Source organism: Triturus cristatus, chromosome 5_1 (genome assembly GCF_964204655.1).
Source record: "Triturus cristatus chromosome 5_1, aTriCri1.1, whole genome shotgun sequence".
NCBI lineage: Eukaryota > Metazoa > Chordata > Amphibia > Caudata > Salamandridae > Triturus > Triturus cristatus.
In genome coordinates this window covers 698,840,270-698,859,303 of record NC_140587.1, presented here as the reverse complement: position 1 = coordinate 698,859,303, position 19,034 = coordinate 698,840,270, and the positions used below count along the sequence as shown (strand labels likewise).

Below are 19,034 nucleotides of genomic sequence, written 5' to 3'. Positions count from 1 at the left end.
ATATAAAAGAGGAATACGCCTCTAAGAATAGATTATGTGCAGGAAGGTATTCCTTCCTGCAGAAAAACTGTTCTGATCACAACACAGGCACCTTTGTGTCGTTGTGCATGGGTGCTTGCATTATTACTAGGCAGACAGAAGTTTGCCAGTGCTTTGAGTGAGCAGAACTGCGCTATATCGTGGGTGCAATTCTGCTCTCTTCCTTTGAAGCGATTCACCGCAGATTTTTTAGGTCGAGGACTACCGGTCTGCCGAAGGCAGAACCGGAAGTCGAGATTTAATGTTTTCTAGAGTGGCTATTTAGCCCGCCTCTCTTTTTGCTTCTCCTCCATTGGCTGGCTTCCTAAACGGAGGCCAGCCATTGGAGGAGAGAGCCGTCCCTCCAAATAGGCTCCGTCTTTTTCAGATTCGGGGGCGTGTTTCTTGCTGTTCTTTCCACTTTTTAGCCACGCCCTTTTAGAACAGCAGGAACACGCCCCCGAATCCGAAAAAGTTTCGGAGCTTCCATCCGCCATTTTTTCTCTATCGTCTGGCCGTGAGGATCCATCCGTCCGGCGCCGTACACAATGTTAATATCAGAAGAATGCTAGAATAAATCAACACAAACGATCTCCTATCTGATGCAAGCTGATCTGCTGTATAGTGGTCATTGACTTGCCTTTCGAAGGACGAAAGTTTAACTATTACCCTAAATTCAAAAAGAGACATCTTTACTTGTATTAATAACCCTACCAGAGATGTTTATATCACTCTAAGAGTTGCCCCCCGCGTCTCCCACTTAGAAAACAGAGCAGGTGAACAATTGTGCTCTAAAATAAGCAGCCAGCCACAGTAATATACATGTTTAGAAGGAGAACCGAGGGTCGCTCTCTGAAGTTTCCGCCAATCGGAGCTCGGCAGTCAACTATGCTCGTGCCCTGTAGATGGAAGAGCCCAATCAGACTTCCTCAGCGTGTTAAATTGTCAAGTATAGCCATCCAATGTTTCGAGACGCTGCTTCTACACTAGGGCGTCCTGTGCACTGATTGGGTAATAGTCACCGCAGCTCGTCCAATCGGAGGCTCTCAATTATGAATATTGAATTTCAGTGGGAGGCGTGCTTTACTGGATCCGCTCACGTACTTCAGCTGTACGGTCACTCTTTTCCCGACCAACAGGAATACTCCGGTGTGTTACCAACAGGCGAAGCGGGATTGATGCAGCACACTTAAACATCCGAGGCTAGATCTGAGAGGGGGACAGCAGCTGGCGGTTCTCGGTGGGATTTAAGATGCCGCAGCCCAAGTCTCGAAAGGTCGCCATTCTGGGATACCGCTCTGTAGGTGAGTACAGCGCGCGCGTGGCCACAACACGGGAGGACGGGTTGGTTGGAGTCGGCTTATGACGCAAGACGTGGCTGCGAGGCTGATTGTGACGCAAGTAGATGGCCGTGAGGTGGATTGCGACATTAAGGAGGCCACGGGGCCGATTGTAGTGCAGTTTGATGGGCGCGAGATGTGTCCTGGCACACAGTGAAGTAGCTCCAAATTCGATTGACAGTTCACGCCCGGTTGAGGTGTCACCGGCGTTTGAGGTGCCGAAGTGGTTCCAGCTGTCAGCGGTGTCTCTTCCTTCATGCTGCCTCGATTTGCCTTTTCTATACGTGTTATTTTGCGAGCGGCATCAGCATGTTTAGTCGCCCACGAGTTTTCATCGACACGCGCTGCCATAGCGTCTGTTGTATAAAACGACACGTAAATGCCCCTTCGCTTAGAGATGGCCCTCAGTGAGGGGAGTTGGGTGCGGGGTGAATGTCTCACTACTCTGGTACATTTGTAAACGCCAGGCCTTTTGGAGCTACAACACTGTAGTGTGCAGCTTCTCACTGACTTCGTGTACCGGCCATCGCTCCTCACTTGCAGCCACCATTTTGCTTATTTCTTCGAAAGAAGCAGTGCCTAGAGCATATAGGCAAAATGTGAATGACACTAAATATGGGTATTTTTCGCATCCGGATTACTTGTTTACACCCAAAGTTGGCGTTTGTCCAGTTATGAAGCGCATTTGTCCTTTATAGGTTTGTACTTACAGTTATATCATTCAAAACAGCGTTATTCCTTTTCCCTTTATATCTTTTCACTCAGGTAACGTTAATTGTATGGTGTCCCTATGCACCACGCCTATGTGATATGTCCGTGTTTAATGTGCATTGACAATGTACTGGTAGAAACAAGTATATTCAATGCACACAGCTATTACGTTTTTAGGTCGAGGACTACCGGTCTGCCGAAGGCAGAACCGGAAGTCGAGATTTAATGTTTTCTAGAGTGGCTATTTAGCCCGCCTCTCTTTTTGCTTCTCCTCCATCGGCCTAGTGCTAGTGCTTCCCATCCCTATCTCACTCTCTATCTCACTACCTCACTCTCTATCTACCTCACTCTCTCTCACTACCTCACTCTCTATTTCAATACCTCACTCTCTCTCTCTATCTCACTAACTCACTCTCTCTCTGCTAATGCAATAGGTATCATATATGCAAAAAAAAGCTACTGCCAATAGAAATGACAATGCCATTTATTTAGGGATACAAAAATAATAAAAAAATAATGAGCAATACCAATAGCTCTACCTATAATATTGCCGAGACCATTGCATTGTAAATGCTTGTTTTCTTGCTGTGTTGCTTTGTGTCGAAGTTTAGTAGAGACCATTTGATTTCGGAATGAACTGCAGAGAGAAAAATATTTCTATGGTAATCTACAATAAAGTAATGGGGAATTAAAAATATCTGCAATGAAATGTAGTTCATATTAGAATTTTATTCATACAAAAAATGGTAATAAGGATCCAACTTTATTACAAAACAGGTTATGATTACATGACAAATAGAATTTTCTAAAAATGACAAGTCAGATGTGCTGCGTTTATTTCTATCTGAGCGGCACCAGCCCTTTCTTCCTAAGTATGCATCATTCGCAGGCCTCCCCACAGACAGCGGTGACGGCATGGCTTACAAAAAAGGCTTCTTTTTCCGAGTTTCATAAACAAGAGGTGTGTCGCTTCTACCTCTAGCTGCACTCCATGCAAGTGCAGTTTTAACGACTTTTCAATGCTTGACATACATTCTTTCAATTAAGGTCCTCCTCCCATAGGCGTACTCGCAGGTACACATCCGTGTAAAGATATAAACATTTTCCAACTCCATCCAGTGTCGCTATTAATGAACTGAACACTCAGGTTGCACCAATAAGAAAGCGGACTTGTAAATACTCCTAAAGCAAAGGCGGCATCACAACCTCCGCATCAAAGCACGCGCAGTCCACACCTGGCCACACCAAATCCTTCATTTCATTGCTGCAGACAGGCCTTCTGAAATTCATTCGGATCACAGAACAAACCAGACACTTACCAAAGGTTAGATACAGACTCCGTACGGCGCCCACATGGAGCGGCAAGGCACTGACTACATTCAAGAGGAGCGGAAACAAAGCAAGAAATACGCACATTACCGTGCGGCTTTCAATAGAGAAATTCTGGGCAAACAAGTCAAATCCAAACTAAAATCATTCTTACACAAAGTAGCAGTCCCTCACAATAATGAACATCTTTACAGATACGAGGTATTGTTCTCATTTTCGGGGTCCCCTCCCTACGCATCTGCAGAACGTGCACCTTAAGGCTCTTCTATGAAGTACGAGGGGGTGTTTTTCTTTTCTCATGATTAAGTGCTGTGCCTTTGGCTTTTTTTCTGTGTGTAATTTTGGGCGGGAATTCTCTTCTATTTTATTCTCGCTCTGTTGTCTGCGCTTTCCAGTGTGTCAGTTAGCAGGCAGAGTTTAGAGGCAACGACTTATGCTGAGGAATCCGATCATACTGCGTGTGGGCTTGTGGTCTGCAGTGCATTGCGCAGCTTGTTTACATCCAAGGCTCCCATCCATCAAACACTCTGCCCAGGATGTTTGGATCTGTGGCTTGGTCTATGAGGCACCGCACCTGGGCCTCTTCAGACAATCCAGCGTCGGGTTCCTTGGCCCTAATATTATGCTCTTTGTCCCCACGGGCAACAGATATGTAATCCTTGTAGACAGCCATCCTCTCATGTCCCAGCCGTAGTTCATCACTGAAAAAAACACAGAGCAGGAAGACAAAGTAGTATCTGTTAAATGCAACTCTTACACTTCAAGTACTGCAGACGTATCAATTTGTCCTGCTTTTAGCCCACATAACAAATTACGTCTGTTGTGCAATATCCGTCACCCAGAAGTGCCCACCTTTCTACTTTCTCGAGGGCATACACTGACTACCTGAATATTTGCCATTTTCTCGGATTCTCAAATTCCTAAGTGAACTGTCGGGATACTTTTTGACTGTAGTCAGAGGTCGGCATTTCCAGGAAGAAAGCACAAAAGAAAACGTTACTTATTTTGGGTAACAATCTTATTGGTGGATACTCTATCTGCAGACTCCCCACCTGTTGAATATCCCTGGGCGCCAGATCATATCAAGAAACTTTTCATAGCTCTCCTATATGGTAGGGAGTCAGACGTGACACTGGCGTGATGTTACCAGAGCCATATAGAGCCCACCCCAGAGCAATGATAACAGTTTTCTGTCTTTTTTCTCAGTCTCTCACTTTTCTGTTACCGTAGAGGTAGAGGTCTGTAACCGTAGAGGCAAACACGATAAAATGTCAGATCAATTTTGTGGCAATTCAGTGCAACAACTCAACTAGAACCTTTTTTTTTTTATTAGTGGCCTATTAACATTCTTCAGAACGGGGAGGTGGATGGCACCTGTGAGGAATCTGCAGTTAGATAAACTATCCCCCACAAAGATCATTAACGAAGGAAGTAAACTTTTCTTTTGACTGATACCTTTATCTGTAGATAGAAGCACCTGTTTAACTAATTCCAAAGCAGTGTCTATTACCTGGTGGTGGGTCTTCAAGAACTGTCCTGGAACACTTAACATGCAAAGTGGCCACCCTTCTCACCTCGAAATCCAACCAATAATGTTTAGCAAAGATGTGAAATTAAGTCATTGACACAGCCTCGCAATTGACGGGAACACCTCTTGCAAGCATTGAGGTAAAATACTTTGCTCTAGTGAAGTAAGCATGGATTCCCACAGGCGTTATTTTTTTTTTGGCAAGGGCATAGGACGTTATTCAAATCAAATCAAATCAGTCTTTATTTCGATAATTTCAATCACCAAAGACACAATAAAAATACAGTACATTGATCCTCAATCATCATTGGCTACGTAATTTGATAATACAAATAGTGTAAAAAAGTAAGATTAAAATATTATAAATAATTAAAAAAAAATTTAAAAGAACATTAGACATTTCATAGTATAACCCAAGTAATACCCATGTATGTAGCAGCTTAGATATAGTGTTTTTCTAAAACTCAACAGCTAAGAGAAGTAAACCTAGGATGCCATGAAGTACGAGTTACTTACCTTCGGTAATGATGTATCTGGTAGAGACGATTCTAGCCGCAGATTCCTTCACATAGAATTATCCCCAGGCGTGAGACTGGATCCGGAAACTTTTTTGCCACAGCATCCCTGCGCGCCGGGCGACATCACGCGACTCCGCCCAGGCGACGTCAGCGAGGTCACATAAGACCTGCCCCGGTGCGCCCACGTCAGTTTTCTTCGGAGAACTTGTCCGCACCACAACGCGGAACCACCAGATAAAAAACTGTGGAAGCATGGGAGCAGTGTGCGAAGAGCAGAACAATTTGAAAGAAACGGTGACTAACAACACCACCAGAGTGGTGCCAACACCGCAGAACCCAAGGGCAGGGAAAGAAGAAGAAGGAGAAGCAGAAACCTGTGCAGTCACCCTGCCAGCACAGAGGCAACCTCCCATCCTTGTGCCCCGGAGGCAAAGTACATGCGTAAAAGTCATGGAACATGTAGTAAACCCACCCCCCATCCTGAGCAAGGAATGGGACCAGTCCAAAGACAGACAGGGACAACAAACCTCCAAGCCACCCCAACCTAGAGGGCAACCACCCACAAGAGACAAGGGCAAGACAAGGCCAGATGACCCTTAATCAGAGGAAAGCAATGGAGGAAGGGAGGGGAGGGACGACAGGGATAGAAAGCAATCCCCCTCAAACCTGGAGTAGCCAGAGCAGCAGGGCACCGGAGCACCGGAACCTCATCCTCCAAGGACCAAAGGAGGAATGAACCGCCCCCAGACGGAGCCACCCATCAAGAACAAGGAAGGCACTCACAGGAGACACAGCCCCCCCACCGGGAGGCGAGTACCGAAGTCCAACCCAATGGTCCTCGCAGAATAGGGGAGGAAGGGCGGGCCGTGAAGGAATCTGCGGCTAGAATCGTCTCTACCAGATACATCGTTACCGAAGGTAAGTAACTCATACATCTGATTGAGACTACTAGCCGCAGATTCCTTCATGTAGAATAGATACCCTAGCAATACCCCCTGGGAAGAAGGGTCTGTGAAAGGACCCCACCAGCCAATGCAGAACAGAGGGCCCCACAGGGGACCAGATCTGTGGACCAGGTAGAACCTCGCCCCTGCCAGGTCAAGGGAACCCCCACAAGCAGGACTCCACTGACCCCAAGGGGATGTAGGAGGGAAAGAAGGCTGAAGAGGCTCGTACACTCACAGCAAAGGAACCAAGGGCAAGGACTGAGAGGCCGAAGAACCCCACTCCCCCACAAGGCAACATAGCTTCCGCCCAATGCCAAGACAGGAAAAGCGGAAGAAAAAGAAGAAGAAGCCTAGAGGACCCAAGGAAACTAGGGAAATAAGGCAAACCCACTCCAGATGGAGAGCAGCCTGCCAGCCAGAACAGCGCAGACAGTCAAAGCCAGAAGCAAGAACAACAGCCCGAGGCCCCAGGAAGGCCGAGTAGGCGACGCCCGGCAAGGGAGGCACAGGATCATCCCAGACCTCAGGACAGGAGCAGGGAGAGGAGATGCCCGGGCCACCACTACGAGTGGCCGCGCACACGACATCAGGAAGCGAAAGCAACCTACCTAAACGCCATGGAGAACAGGCACCTGAAGGCGACCAGAACCCTCTAGCAGAGCGCAAGCCCTATGACAGCTACCACTACCCCACATAGGGTACGTTAAGTCCCAAGACATGGGAACCCTCTTTGGAAAAACTTCCTCAGCAGAGGAAAAAACAAAAGAGCCACGGGGAAATAAACACCCCCGCTGAAGGCTTGACAAGCAGCCCAAGCAAAGCAGAAGGCCCAATCTCAGGGCCAAGTCTGCGCAACAACTCCTGCAGAACCACACACAATCAACACAAGGGCCGTCCAGCAGCCAACAATGCCAAAGTCCCAAGGAAGGACGTAAACGGCAAGAAAACACACTGCACAGTCAGAACAGCCGGCCTAAAAAGACACAGAATCAACCCACCTCAGAAGTCACTTAGGAGGGGACGGAGGAGGAGGACGGAGTCCTGCCAAGAGCCTTTGGATGGCGGTGTTGACCGGGGCATGGAACAAAAGGCTGCCATCAAACGGAAGGTCGATGAGACGCTCACTTTGCCATTGGATTCAATATAGCCTGGCTGAGGAGGGTTATGAACCCGAAACCGGTCCCAGGATGCTTGTTTCCGGTCCAGGGAAGACATGTTTTGGCAGTTCGGGCTGGACTGTTCCCATGAGGCACAGGGTCAGACTGATTTGCATATGGCCACGTCTGAACTGGGGTGGCGGAGTGAGCTAAAGAATGATGATGGATTAAACCCAGATCAGTTGACTGGGGGTGAGTGCTTGCATTGTTCAGCACTCCGTCCATCATCCCCTTTGGTTTTGCTTTGTTCGCCCTAAGTTGGCAGGGTATGCCCAGACTTGGGTCCCTTGCTCACTTTGCCACTGGATTCAATATAGCCTGGCTGAGGAGGGTTATGAACCCGAAACCGTTCCCAGGATGCTTGTTTCCGGTCCAGGGAAGGCATGGCTTGGCAGTTCGGGCTGGACTGTTCCCATGAGGCACATGGTCAGACTGATTTGCATATGGCCACGTCTGAACTGGGGTGTGTTGGACTTGGCCCTTCTGGCAGGTTCACCCCTAAACTTTTTGCTTTTTATTGTGACCTGGTGTAGTGATTTTTTGGCTTCTGCGCACTTTACCACTGTGTCCCAGGGTAAAGTGCGTGCGTGTATTGAGGTTGGCCTGCCCTCCCATAGGAATGCATGGGGGAATGTATGTGTCCCTGGTAGTTCCTGATGCGTGGGGAGTGCAGGTGCGAGTTTGGTATGTACGGACTCGTGTGATGAAATGCTGCGCGATGATGTGTGCGGCGTCAATGTACCTAGTGTGGAAGTGCCACTTCTAGAAGTGGGCACTTCTGTGTGCAGTGTGAAATGTGTGCCTTGTCTGGCGATTGGCTGGCTGAGGTCATGTGACGGGCTAGGGAATCCCCAGGGTCAGGAGGAGTCACCCAGTGGTGAATGGGGAGATCAGCAGCCAGATGGGTGGGAGGAGTACACATGGGACCTGAATAGGGCTGGGCTTTCCCCACACAATGCTGGCTCCGCCCCCTGTGGTGCGACTGATGACCCTGGCCTGCCCTGTGAATAGGGAGATGGGCTGAGCAAAACAAAGTGCTCAAGAACCAGTTGCATCTGGTTCGCCCCTCCCCTGCACCTTGAGACAAAGGTATTATGTCTATAAAAAGGGGCTGTGTCCCCTTACAAAATTTTCTCTTCAGATCCTAACTTGAGGGGGGCCTGCTGCTGCTGGGCGCCAGGAGAGACCGCCACTGGGGACTGCCTCCCTGCTGGAGGGCCCTGTGAGCTGGCCCCTGGGCCCAGTCTTTGCCCCCCTGCTTCTGAAGACTTTTCCTGAAGACTTTCCCTGAACCCAGCGCCTGGGAAGCGCTATACCTTGATTTACTGAGAAGCGCCTGCATTTGTGGCCAGCAGCGCTGAGCTGCGATGATTTGCGGGGGAACCCCGACGTAGGGATTCCCTCGCTTTTTGGCTGTGTTCGTGGCGGGTGCCCACCCCGCATTGTGGTGCTTGTTGGCGGGTGCCCACCCCGCTTATTTGTTTTAATTTCACCGCGGGTGCCTACACCGCTGTTCTGCACCTTTTCGTTATTATTCGCGGGTGCCCACCCCGCTGAAGAGAAATCACCGCTGCAGCCGGGCTCCCGCAGGAAGTCAGGCAGTTCATGTTGGGACGTGGGCGGGACTTGATCAGGAAGCGGACGGGAGCCTACCCCGCGCTCCTGTGCCCAAGGACAACCCGGAAGCCGACGGGAGCCCACCCCGTGCTCCGGTGCAGTCAGGAGAAGTGAGCCGGCAGTAGAGTCCAGGCGGGAGCCCACCCCGCACTGGACTGTAACCAACGGAGGCGCGGCCTTTCTGGCCAGAGCAGAGTCGGCGTGTCTGAAACCCCGGTAAGTGAGGGCTTCGCTGGCACACGCTCGGTGCCGGACCCTGTCCGGTGAAAGCGCTGATGGTCCCTGGGGCACGTTGCTGGTGCATGGAGCATCGTTGGGGGCAGTATTCTTACAGAGCCGAGAGGCTCCAACGAAGGGGGCCTCCTTATCCTGCTGAGTCCCCGAGTGGGACTCCAACGAAGGGGCATTGTTTGTCTAGAGCGCTGGTGCGCTCCAACATACACCGCATTGGGTTTCACGAGCCCCGTGAGGCTCCAACATACGGGGGCAGTTCTGGTTGTGATAAGAGCGGCCCCGGAAGGCAGCGGGCCGCTCCAACGTGACTGGGGCATTATTCTTGTGGAGCTTGCACGCTCCCACGGGTGACATTGTTATGCCCAGAGCCTAGGTGGCTCCAGCCCAGCATAGTGTGTCCTAGAGCTTGCGCCCCAACGTGTGGCATAATTCATTTTCCCAGTTGCCCAGCACTTAGTGGGCAGCTGCACCGTTTAGGTTGTGCCTTCGCGCTTTGGCTTGCACAGCCTGCACAGTCTAGCCCTGACTCTGCTGGACATTGGGCATTTTTGAGCCCCTGAGAGGCCAAGTTGGCCTGGGGACAGTTTCCCTGTGTTGTGCCCTCACCAAGGGTACCTGGTGATTTTGATATATGTACTTTTGCGCCTGCGCAATGCCTTTATGCCATGTTCATTCCTAAACTGAGTTTATACATTGGAGATGGTTTTGCTAGTAGTAAACATGCTAGTGTGTTCATGTTTCCCTGCGTAATATTGTCCTAAGGTGGTTAGGGATGCGTAGGTGGTACTTACCTGTTACCAGTGGTTACTGGTTGTGCGCTACATCTTTTAATTGGTGCTACAGTGATTATATGTGCTAAGTTCTAAAGTGACAAAAAATGTTCAAACAAAAGTTTGAAAAAAGGCGCACTATCCACCTGCCCTATGAGGTGCAACTTGGTAGATCTATAAAAGTAAACAAGTGTATTTAGTACATCACTCTATTAAACAAAGGTAAAACGAAAAGCACCTATGGTGCCTATTTTAATTCAAGTTATAAACAGCATCTTGAGTGAAAAATAAAGTAAACTGAACTATAGGTATGTTATGAAACAAATTTGACAATTGCAATTGAACAAGAGACAGTAATGGTGAAACTTAGAGACAAAACAGTAGTTTGTGAATCTTCATGAATTTCTGAGATTCTTCTTTATTTTCTTAACGTATTCAAAAAGAACGTCAGGTGTCCCAATGCATTTCGGTGTGACACACACCTTCTTCAGGGGAATACTGTAACAATATATACATATAAGTATATAAGTCAATTCGAAATGAAAACAATACTAGTATCAAAACCAACTTATATGTATGTCCAACTGTAACATTAATTTGCATTTTATAACCCTTAGTATCCAGTGCTAACCAGCCATTGTGCAGCATGCAACTGCCGTGAAACTCGTTTTTTAAAAAGAAGCGAGAAAGGGATGTAAAGAGTAAAACTAGAAAGAAAAGAAAAGAAGATTTTAATAAAGTTTATTGAAGATTGACAACCAAAAAAGTAAAGCTAAGAAATACCAGAATGACACCAGTGGGTTTTGAATCGTGATGCCTATCATGAAACGGTTAACTATCTCAAAAAGTGCCCGTCAAAGTGAAAAGTGGATTCTGGTGCATTACGTGCTCAAGTGAAACCGAAGGAACCACCGTAACCAAACCATAATAGCCTGCGGAGGACTCACCTCCCAGCGTTCAAATGAAAAACGACACACAAGAAAGGGTCCAGATCGTCACTCACACGACCTGTATTGCGGAAATAGAAAAGGGCGTTCTAGTGTTACCAAAAAATAGACTCGTGAATTAAACGGAAGGGGAACAGTGTGCCCAAATTTAAAGTGCAGCTTACTTCGCCTCATCCATAATGCATATACATCCAACTTCAAAACGACTTAAGCGTAGCGATGAACCTTGTCCGAAAACGTCTAGGATTAAAAAATAGTGCACAAATGGTACCGTTAGCTAAATGCGTGCCGCGACCAAGATTCAAAGTGATTAAGGTTAACTATGAAAGACCCATAAGTTGTCACCACTACACATACCTTTTAGTACAACGTGCTGTGCGATCTAGAAATGGTCATATCTTCGAATGGCAAAGATTCGATGTGGCTAGAAGCGTGCGAGTGCATATTTAAAAGCTATGAATATCATGTGACCAAAAGGAAACTTGTGAACATCGAAAGAGGACTATTTCGGGCGCCATGTCGGAACGGGTGCCTAATCATAAACACGGTCCCAGTGAAAGATAAAAGTAGACAATAGAGGGTAAAGAGAACGTGAAAGAACAAGAAAGAGAACATGAAAGAAAAAACCGTTTCAAAAGTATCTAAAGAAGTAGATGGCAAGAATGCCATGTAAGAAAAGTTTGCTGGAATATGCACGCCAAGTGCATAGGTGAAATCACATTAACAAGCATGAAACAAATGTTAAACAAATATGAAAAAAATGCAATCTTCAATATTTAACAGTGAAACAGCTGTGAAATGTTGTTATCATGCAACCATACTTAATCACAGAAAATGTATCAGTTCTATTTTGTCATTCAAACCCCCAGGGCTCATGGTCTGTAAAAAACGTATCCAGAATGTTTCTCTTTGAGCCAAGTGCCTATTGGGGTCAGCATGTAAGAGATCGGATATCTGCTCAAGAACAGTGAAACGAAGTTGGGGTATGGTATGCTTGTGTGTGTTCCAATGTATTGCTAAACAAGATTTCTGATTAAAAGTGCGAATAGCACTTTTGTGTTCAGTTACCCGTATTTTTACTTTTCGGGTTGTTCTCCCCACATAAACTTGGCCACAGGGACATTTGATAGCATATACTACCATCGCTGTGTTGCAGTCTGAAGAATGTTTTAGCTTAATCGATTTGCCCGTATGTGGATGTGTAAAGGTATCACCCACCATGACATTCCCACAATGACCGCAATTGTAACATTTACGCATCCCTGAGTGTTTGAGCGTGTGTACATTGGAAGTTCTTTTGGCCAAAATCTCTCTGATGTTCTGAGATCTAGAGAAGGCGAAAATGGGTTTGGCATGAAAGACATTCGTGAAATCATTTTCTTGCTCTATAATCTCCCATCTCCTAAGGATACTCCGTTTAATCGCCATAGCTGATGTGGAAAATTTTAGAACACAAACTTCACGTTTGGACTCAGGTTTTTCAGTTTTTTTCAATAATTGCATTCTGTCCATACTGTACGCCTTATGCTTCGCCGAGTCCAGAACAGGTGCTGGATAACCTCTGTCTAGGTATTGTTGATACATAATATCGGTGTCAATTTTCCCTTGGTCATCATCAGAACTGATTCTGCGCACCCGAATAAACTGAGATAAAGGTAAATGGTTTTTCAGGGATTGTGAGTGAAAACTCCGAAAGTGTAATGCGTTATTCCTATCGGTTGGTTTCTTGAAAATCCTGGTTGTTAATGTAGAATTGCGTTTTTCAATCTGAATATCCAAATAGTTGATGGTGGTGTCATTGATGGAATGTGTGAATTTGATTTGAGGATGACAGTTGTTCAAGCTTGAAATTGCATTCTCCAAAGCTTCTTTGGTACCCCGCCATAAAACCAAAATATCATCAATGTATCTGAGATACAATAGTAGATGTTCTGTCCAAGAACTGTTGTTCAAAACATGCTCGTCCTCAAATTTGGCCATGAAGATGTTGGCATACGTGGGTGCCCCAGTAAAACCCATTGACGTACCAGTCTTTTGCAGATAGAACTGTTGCTTCCAAGAAAAATAGCTGTGGTATAGGCTGAATTGAAGTAACTCAAGCAGAAAAATATTCAAGGTTTCTGCGTAGTCATGTCGAAGCAACATCCATTCAACCGCCTCAATTCCTTCCCCATGGGGGATTGAGGTGTAGAGGGCTGTGACATCTATGGTAGCCAGGAGCACATCTTCTGTGTTGGGTAGCACGACTTTTTGAAGTTTGTTGAGGCAATCCGTGGTGTCTTGTACATAAGTTACCCATTTCTGAACCAACGGTTGTAAAAAATGGTCGATGAATTTACCTAATGGTTCGTGTAGCGAACCGCAACCTGCCACAATGGGGCGAAAGGGGGGGTCTGTCGGGTTCTTATGCATCTTGGGAAGCATGTATATGTGTGGCCTTTTAGGGTAGTTGTTACTTAAGAATCTGAAAGTATTGTCATTAATCCAATTCAAATCTTTGGCTTTTGTCAGTATCGACGACAAAGTTTTCTGAAAGATGTCAGTAGGATCTGTGTCTAGAACCAAGTACGTGTCAGTATCCGAAACATGCTGATCCACTTTGGCCTCATAGAAAGTAGTGTCCATGATTACTAGGGCGCCACCCTTGTCAGCCGGTTGGAAAGTTAGGCTTCTGTTGGAGGCTAAGTTTCTGAGTGTTACCCATTCTTTTTGACTTAAGTTGCTCTTGATTGTTGTAGCTTGATGAGAATGTAGAAGGTCTTTCTTCACAAGAGTTTCAAATAGATCAATGGCCTTGTGACTGGTCGGTGCCATGAATGTACTTTTGGGCCTAAATTTTTTTGATGCGATGTCCTCTGCTAAGATGCTAGATGAATCCTGTACGATGTTATGAAAGAACCACCGTAGTCTGAGTTTTCGGGTGAATTTAAACAGTGCAATTTCTGTTTCCAGTGCATGAGTGCGATACGTTGGCACGAAAAACATACCCTTGTTAAGTAAGGTTTTTTCGATGGGTTTCAACTGAACACTAGATATATTCATGATTAATTCCTCCGAGGATTCCGTCGGCCTCCGTTTGCTGTTGTCTTTTTTGGAGCCTTTTCCCCTCCTGATTCGCCTGTAGCGCCTCCCGTTGTGAAGGTGCCCTCTGGGGGATGGTTGGACGTCCGACCCAGGTCTAAAAAAGGAGTTTGTTTGGTCATACCACTCGTAGAAGGAGTGCTCTCAGTAGTAGTAGTAACCAAAGGAGTGCGAGTGGGAAGTGTGTCTTGCTCAGTCGCAATACTTTCTTCAGAAGTCGAGGCCTCAGGTTTACGGAAAGTTCTTCTTTGGGCGTACACCTCTGCCCAGGTGTACACCTCATCGAGCTTATAATCAATAGTGTCCCTTCGAAATTTCCGCAATTTGCGGTCATGCACTTCTTTTGCGTGTTCATCCAATTTATCATTCATGTCTTTTAAAGTTTGTTGTAATTCCTCAGACGATAATCTCTGTGATAGGTCATCTTTCAGGTCCTTAATCTCTACTTCTAGTTCTTTTAAGATAGCTGATAGTTCCTCAACTATCAATAAAATCAGATCTAAGGAGCATTTATTCAAAATTGCAAACCATTTGTTCATGAACGGTTTATTAAATTTGAATAACATGGGTCTTAGTGCTATGCGTAACCCTCTCGGGATCCGCTTGGCCTTGTGATACTGTATAAGTGTGGTTGCATGCAATCTTTGATTGATTTCCCGCCTCAATGTGTAGTGTAATTGTTTGAGTAATTGGCTGGTTGATCCGGATGGGGCTTGAAAAGCCCGTGTCTCATCTATAAGGGAATATATGTTTTCTGCTTCTTCAGCAGAATAACCTTTTGTCTCTGCTTGGTTAGTGGTTAAATGGGAAATGTCATCGAAATCCATGTTGGGTGCTAGTTGTCAAAAGTGAGGCTGATAAGTAAATAACAATAGTGACAGATTAGACAAACTGCACACCTATGTTTTAGATGAGAATTAAGCAAGAAGTACTGACAGTAGTCATAAGTTAATCAAAGGTGCTCCAAAACAATTCTATACAGCATCCATTTTAGATACAGCATCCATTTTAGAATTCACTTCAGCTTGCCCAGGGTCAGCCAGTTCACGTATCTCCTCAGGTTGCACAAGTTTTTGGTCAGTTACACCCACACATTTTTGTGGTTAAGCCGATTCTGAAAAAGGGCCCACCAGCCTTCTCTTATCAGAGAAAAGAGGCTTATCTAGTATCTCTTCGAAGCCAGCTGGCCTAACATTCACTGAGGCCCGCAGATTGTCACATATTTCAGCTCCCTCCAAGGTTGTCTGTTCATGACCCACTCACCACTCCCTTATCTCTCAGGCACACCAGCTCCCCCACCCTCTGATAAACAAAATTCCAAGCTGTTTCCTTGAAAAGTACGTGTTTATCTGTGTTTTGCTTATGTGCCTTGAGCAATGCTAATTTGCAACATCTTTCTGATGTGGACTAGGAGGGCTCCTCCCAATGACTTGCAATGTACTGTGAAATGTATAAAAACTGTATTCAGTGAATAAAGTGTCAGACCACTCCTGAACCTGCTGAGGTAAAGGAGCTCTCCCTTAACTCGAGTTAATGAATAAAGGCCCATTTAACTCGTACACCACGGACTCCTCAGTTCATTATTTCATTTATATTGATAATTTATAGAAATTCAGACCTGGTAATTAATTTATTTACCACAACCTCCAATAGATGGTCCGCCGGAAAGTGAGCCACCGGATCACCCATGCGCAGGACACCCCTCAGCCTCGACCCAGAGCGGGACGAGGAGGGTCCACCGACATCTGTGACTCCGCACGGTCCAGCTGCTGCTGGCGCCGAAGCGGCGTCACCTCGGCCTTAGACAGGAAAACTAGGTCAAAGGACCGAGAGGGGCTCGGGGATGCGACCCGAGCCCCGGCGACCTTCCGCGTCACCAGAGACCCCCGCGGGAGTTTGCGGCGAGGCAGAGATGCCGTGGCCTGAAGGAGGTGCCCCAGAGGAGCCGCACCCCAGCAGTGCCACATCCTCCAAGTCTGGATCCGAACCAGTCGGCGCCTGGGCCGGAGCCGCCGGCGGCGCTGCAGAGGGCCCTGCGCAGAGCGAGGGATCCACCGATACCCCAGGAGGGGAAGGAGGAGGAGACGCCAGCGAGGCCTGCAAAGCCGCCGCGTATGTCTCCATTTGTACTGTCGACACCCCAACACCGGGAAACGGTGGATAGGACGACACGCGGGGCTGTATCACCTGCGGAGAGACCACGCCCCCGGGAGGCCAGAAACCAGCCCCCGGGGACAAACTGCGACACTTACCCACCAGGGAGCGACGCTCACGTGATATCGGAGAAAGGCGAGGACGGCCGAGTCTGAAGCCGTCCGTCGAAGCAGACCAAGGGGAGGACGTCGATCTGGAGAGACGCGCTGAGAGACGTTTCATCCGGCACTCCCGCCGCAACTTCGGCTTCGACTGTTGGCACTGTGTACAGTCTGTGGTGCCGTGATCCTCCCCCAAACACCACATACAGATGAGGTGAGGGTCCGTCGCTGACATAAGATGCCCACAAGACGTGCAAGACTTAAAGCCCGAAGGCATTTGCACACTGTTCCACTAAAAAATGGAAGAAAAAAGGGGCCTAACAGGCCCGTAGCAAGGTTCGGATCAGCGTTGCACGCGGAAAAGGAAAAAACTGACGTGGGCTCGCCGGGGCGGTTCTTATGTGACCTCGCTGACATCACGTACGCGGACGCCTGGGCGGAGTCGCGTGATGTCGCCCCGCCCCCGGCGCGCAGGGATGTTGTAGCAAAAAGTTTCCGGATCCAGTCTCACGCCTGGGGATAATTCTACGTGAAGGAATCTCCGGCTATTAGTGTCTATCAGATTAGGGGATTTCAGATCTGCTATTAAGAACAAATCAGTTTGAATAATACACGTATTTGAATGTTTTGTAAATATAAAGAGTTATTTGTATCATATGTTTATGAGGTTTCTCCTTCTAATTCTGTACAGATTGTTAAATAGGCAGGTTGCCTGAACAGTGGTTCAGGGAGTGCTGTTCTGATAATTGCATGTTGTCTTTATATTATATCACGGATAAGATTGTGATCCTGTGTTTTTACTTTGCAGCCCTGATGATGTCCTAAAGGAGGACGAAACGCGTTGGCTGTAAAAACATTAATGTTGGTGAAGTTGGATGATTTTTGAATGCATAACTCCTATCCAAAATAAAGATCAGAACATGAAGCAAATATCCTAAGGATCTTCTTTAATTTTCTTTGGGACTTTAATATTTGATTGTTGAATTTATATATATATGGGACGCTCCTTCTTGAATATTGATACTCTGCAAAACCCACCTGTCCGATGTTATGGACTGCTAGTGCGCAGGTGAGTGCGAGTCCTGCCGCCTACTGTGTACCCATGATGATAAACAGGCAGACTAGGAGGATTTGAAGGCTCCGACTGCCGGGGGGTGACAGTGACTGCTGGCTACCTGACTCACGGGGGAGGTAGGAACTGTGTCCATGGCCACGCAGGGTCTGGAAAGATCGCGCACCGGGGTGGCTCGGAGGGAAAGGATGCCCCTTCTGTGGCTACGAAAGGAGCGAAAGGCGGATTGAGAGTGACGGGCAATAGAGAGGCCAAAGGACCTGGCTGTAGCCCTGCTGTATTTAAGGCGCTTCATCGACAAATCCGCCTTGTCTCCGAAGGACAGGTGCATGAGTGATGACTGACCATCCCCAGAAAAGCCAGTAGTCCTCAACCAGGCGTTGTAACGCAGGGCCAATTTCAACATAACTGCTCTGCCTAGTGAGTCGGTGGTGTCTAGTCGTCCACACCTAATGGGTGCGTACATCTCACCAGCAACAGCCTGGGAGAGCATGGCCTTGGCTTTTTTTGGGACCGTAGGTATCACTTGCGCAAACGAATCCCACAGAGCATGAGAATATTGCCCTAAAAGGTGTTCACCAACTACAATGCTAAGCTGGTGAAAGAAAACATTTTGTTCCCTATATTGTCCAGCCTCCTGGATTCCCGTCCAGTGGAGTGGTTGGGAATGCTCAAGGATTTACGTGCGAAGTTGAGGCTTCGACCACCAAGCTCTCAGGTGTAGTGTGTTTCGTGAGGAATTTGGGCCCTCTGGAGCAGGGCGACTGGCAATTGTCCTGATCACAGGAGCCCGTGATGGGCATGGAATAGGTCCCAAGCAGGACATCAGTAATTGCTTAGTTGAATGGAATAAGCGGTTCGGAAGGGGATACTCCCGGTTGAAGCACTTTTGTGAAGACATTAGTCTTGATTGGCACTAAGGGCAAACTAAGGTCCAGCTACTCAGCTGCCGCTGCACAAGCATAGTAAATGAAGCTCCCTCCTCTGTAGCCACAGTAAGGGAAGAAAGCATGCCAGTATCTGGAGAAGTGTTCAATCAACTGGCTTCACCCAGATCCTTGCACCAGTCCAACAATTCATAAGGCTGGAATTCTTCAGAGTCCAGCGACCCCTCCCATTTTCCCAAATTCCTAGCCTATAGGAATTGAGCTCAAGCTCAGGCCTGGAAGGCAAGGCTCCAGTTGGCATCTGAAAACACCCCTCTGGCTCCGTGTATGAGTCGGGGATACAAATGTGTAAGTTGCAGCCAGTGGGCGCCGGGAGTGTCAGCCTCAGGGCCTGCGCCAGGGAAGGTCTACTGGATCCATCTGTGGATCTCTGGGGCCCTATTGGTACCAATGCAGCCGGCATAGATCCAGTCTCAAAATCAGAGGCCCAAAGGTGTGCCAGAGGGACCGGTCTGCTCAGAGATGAGGCGCACGATCTCATAAAACTCTTGAAGCTGAGCGGGGCTCGCTCTGGCTCTCAGAAACGCAGGGATGTGGAGTCGGCCCAGGCGTGGCATAACCGC

The 19,034-nt window shown here is 47.5% G+C and overlaps 1 protein-coding gene across 3 annotated transcripts in view; it reads right to left on the bottom strand.

Annotated features, from left to right (window-relative positions):
- Window positions 1–2,778: 2,778 nt before the first annotated feature.
- Window positions 2,779–19,034, bottom strand: part of PRKDC (protein kinase, DNA-activated, catalytic subunit) — a 2,754,228-nt gene continuing 2,737,972 nt past the window's right edge. For all 3 annotated transcript variants that reach the window (XM_085605657.1, XM_085605658.1, XM_085605659.1), the window contains one exon: window positions 2,779–4,099. In XM_085605657.1, coding sequence (XP_085461783.1) covers window positions 3,895–4,099 — 205 coding nt within the window. In that variant the 3' untranslated portion in view covers window positions 2,779–3,894. The remainder of the gene's footprint in view (window positions 4,100–19,034) is intronic.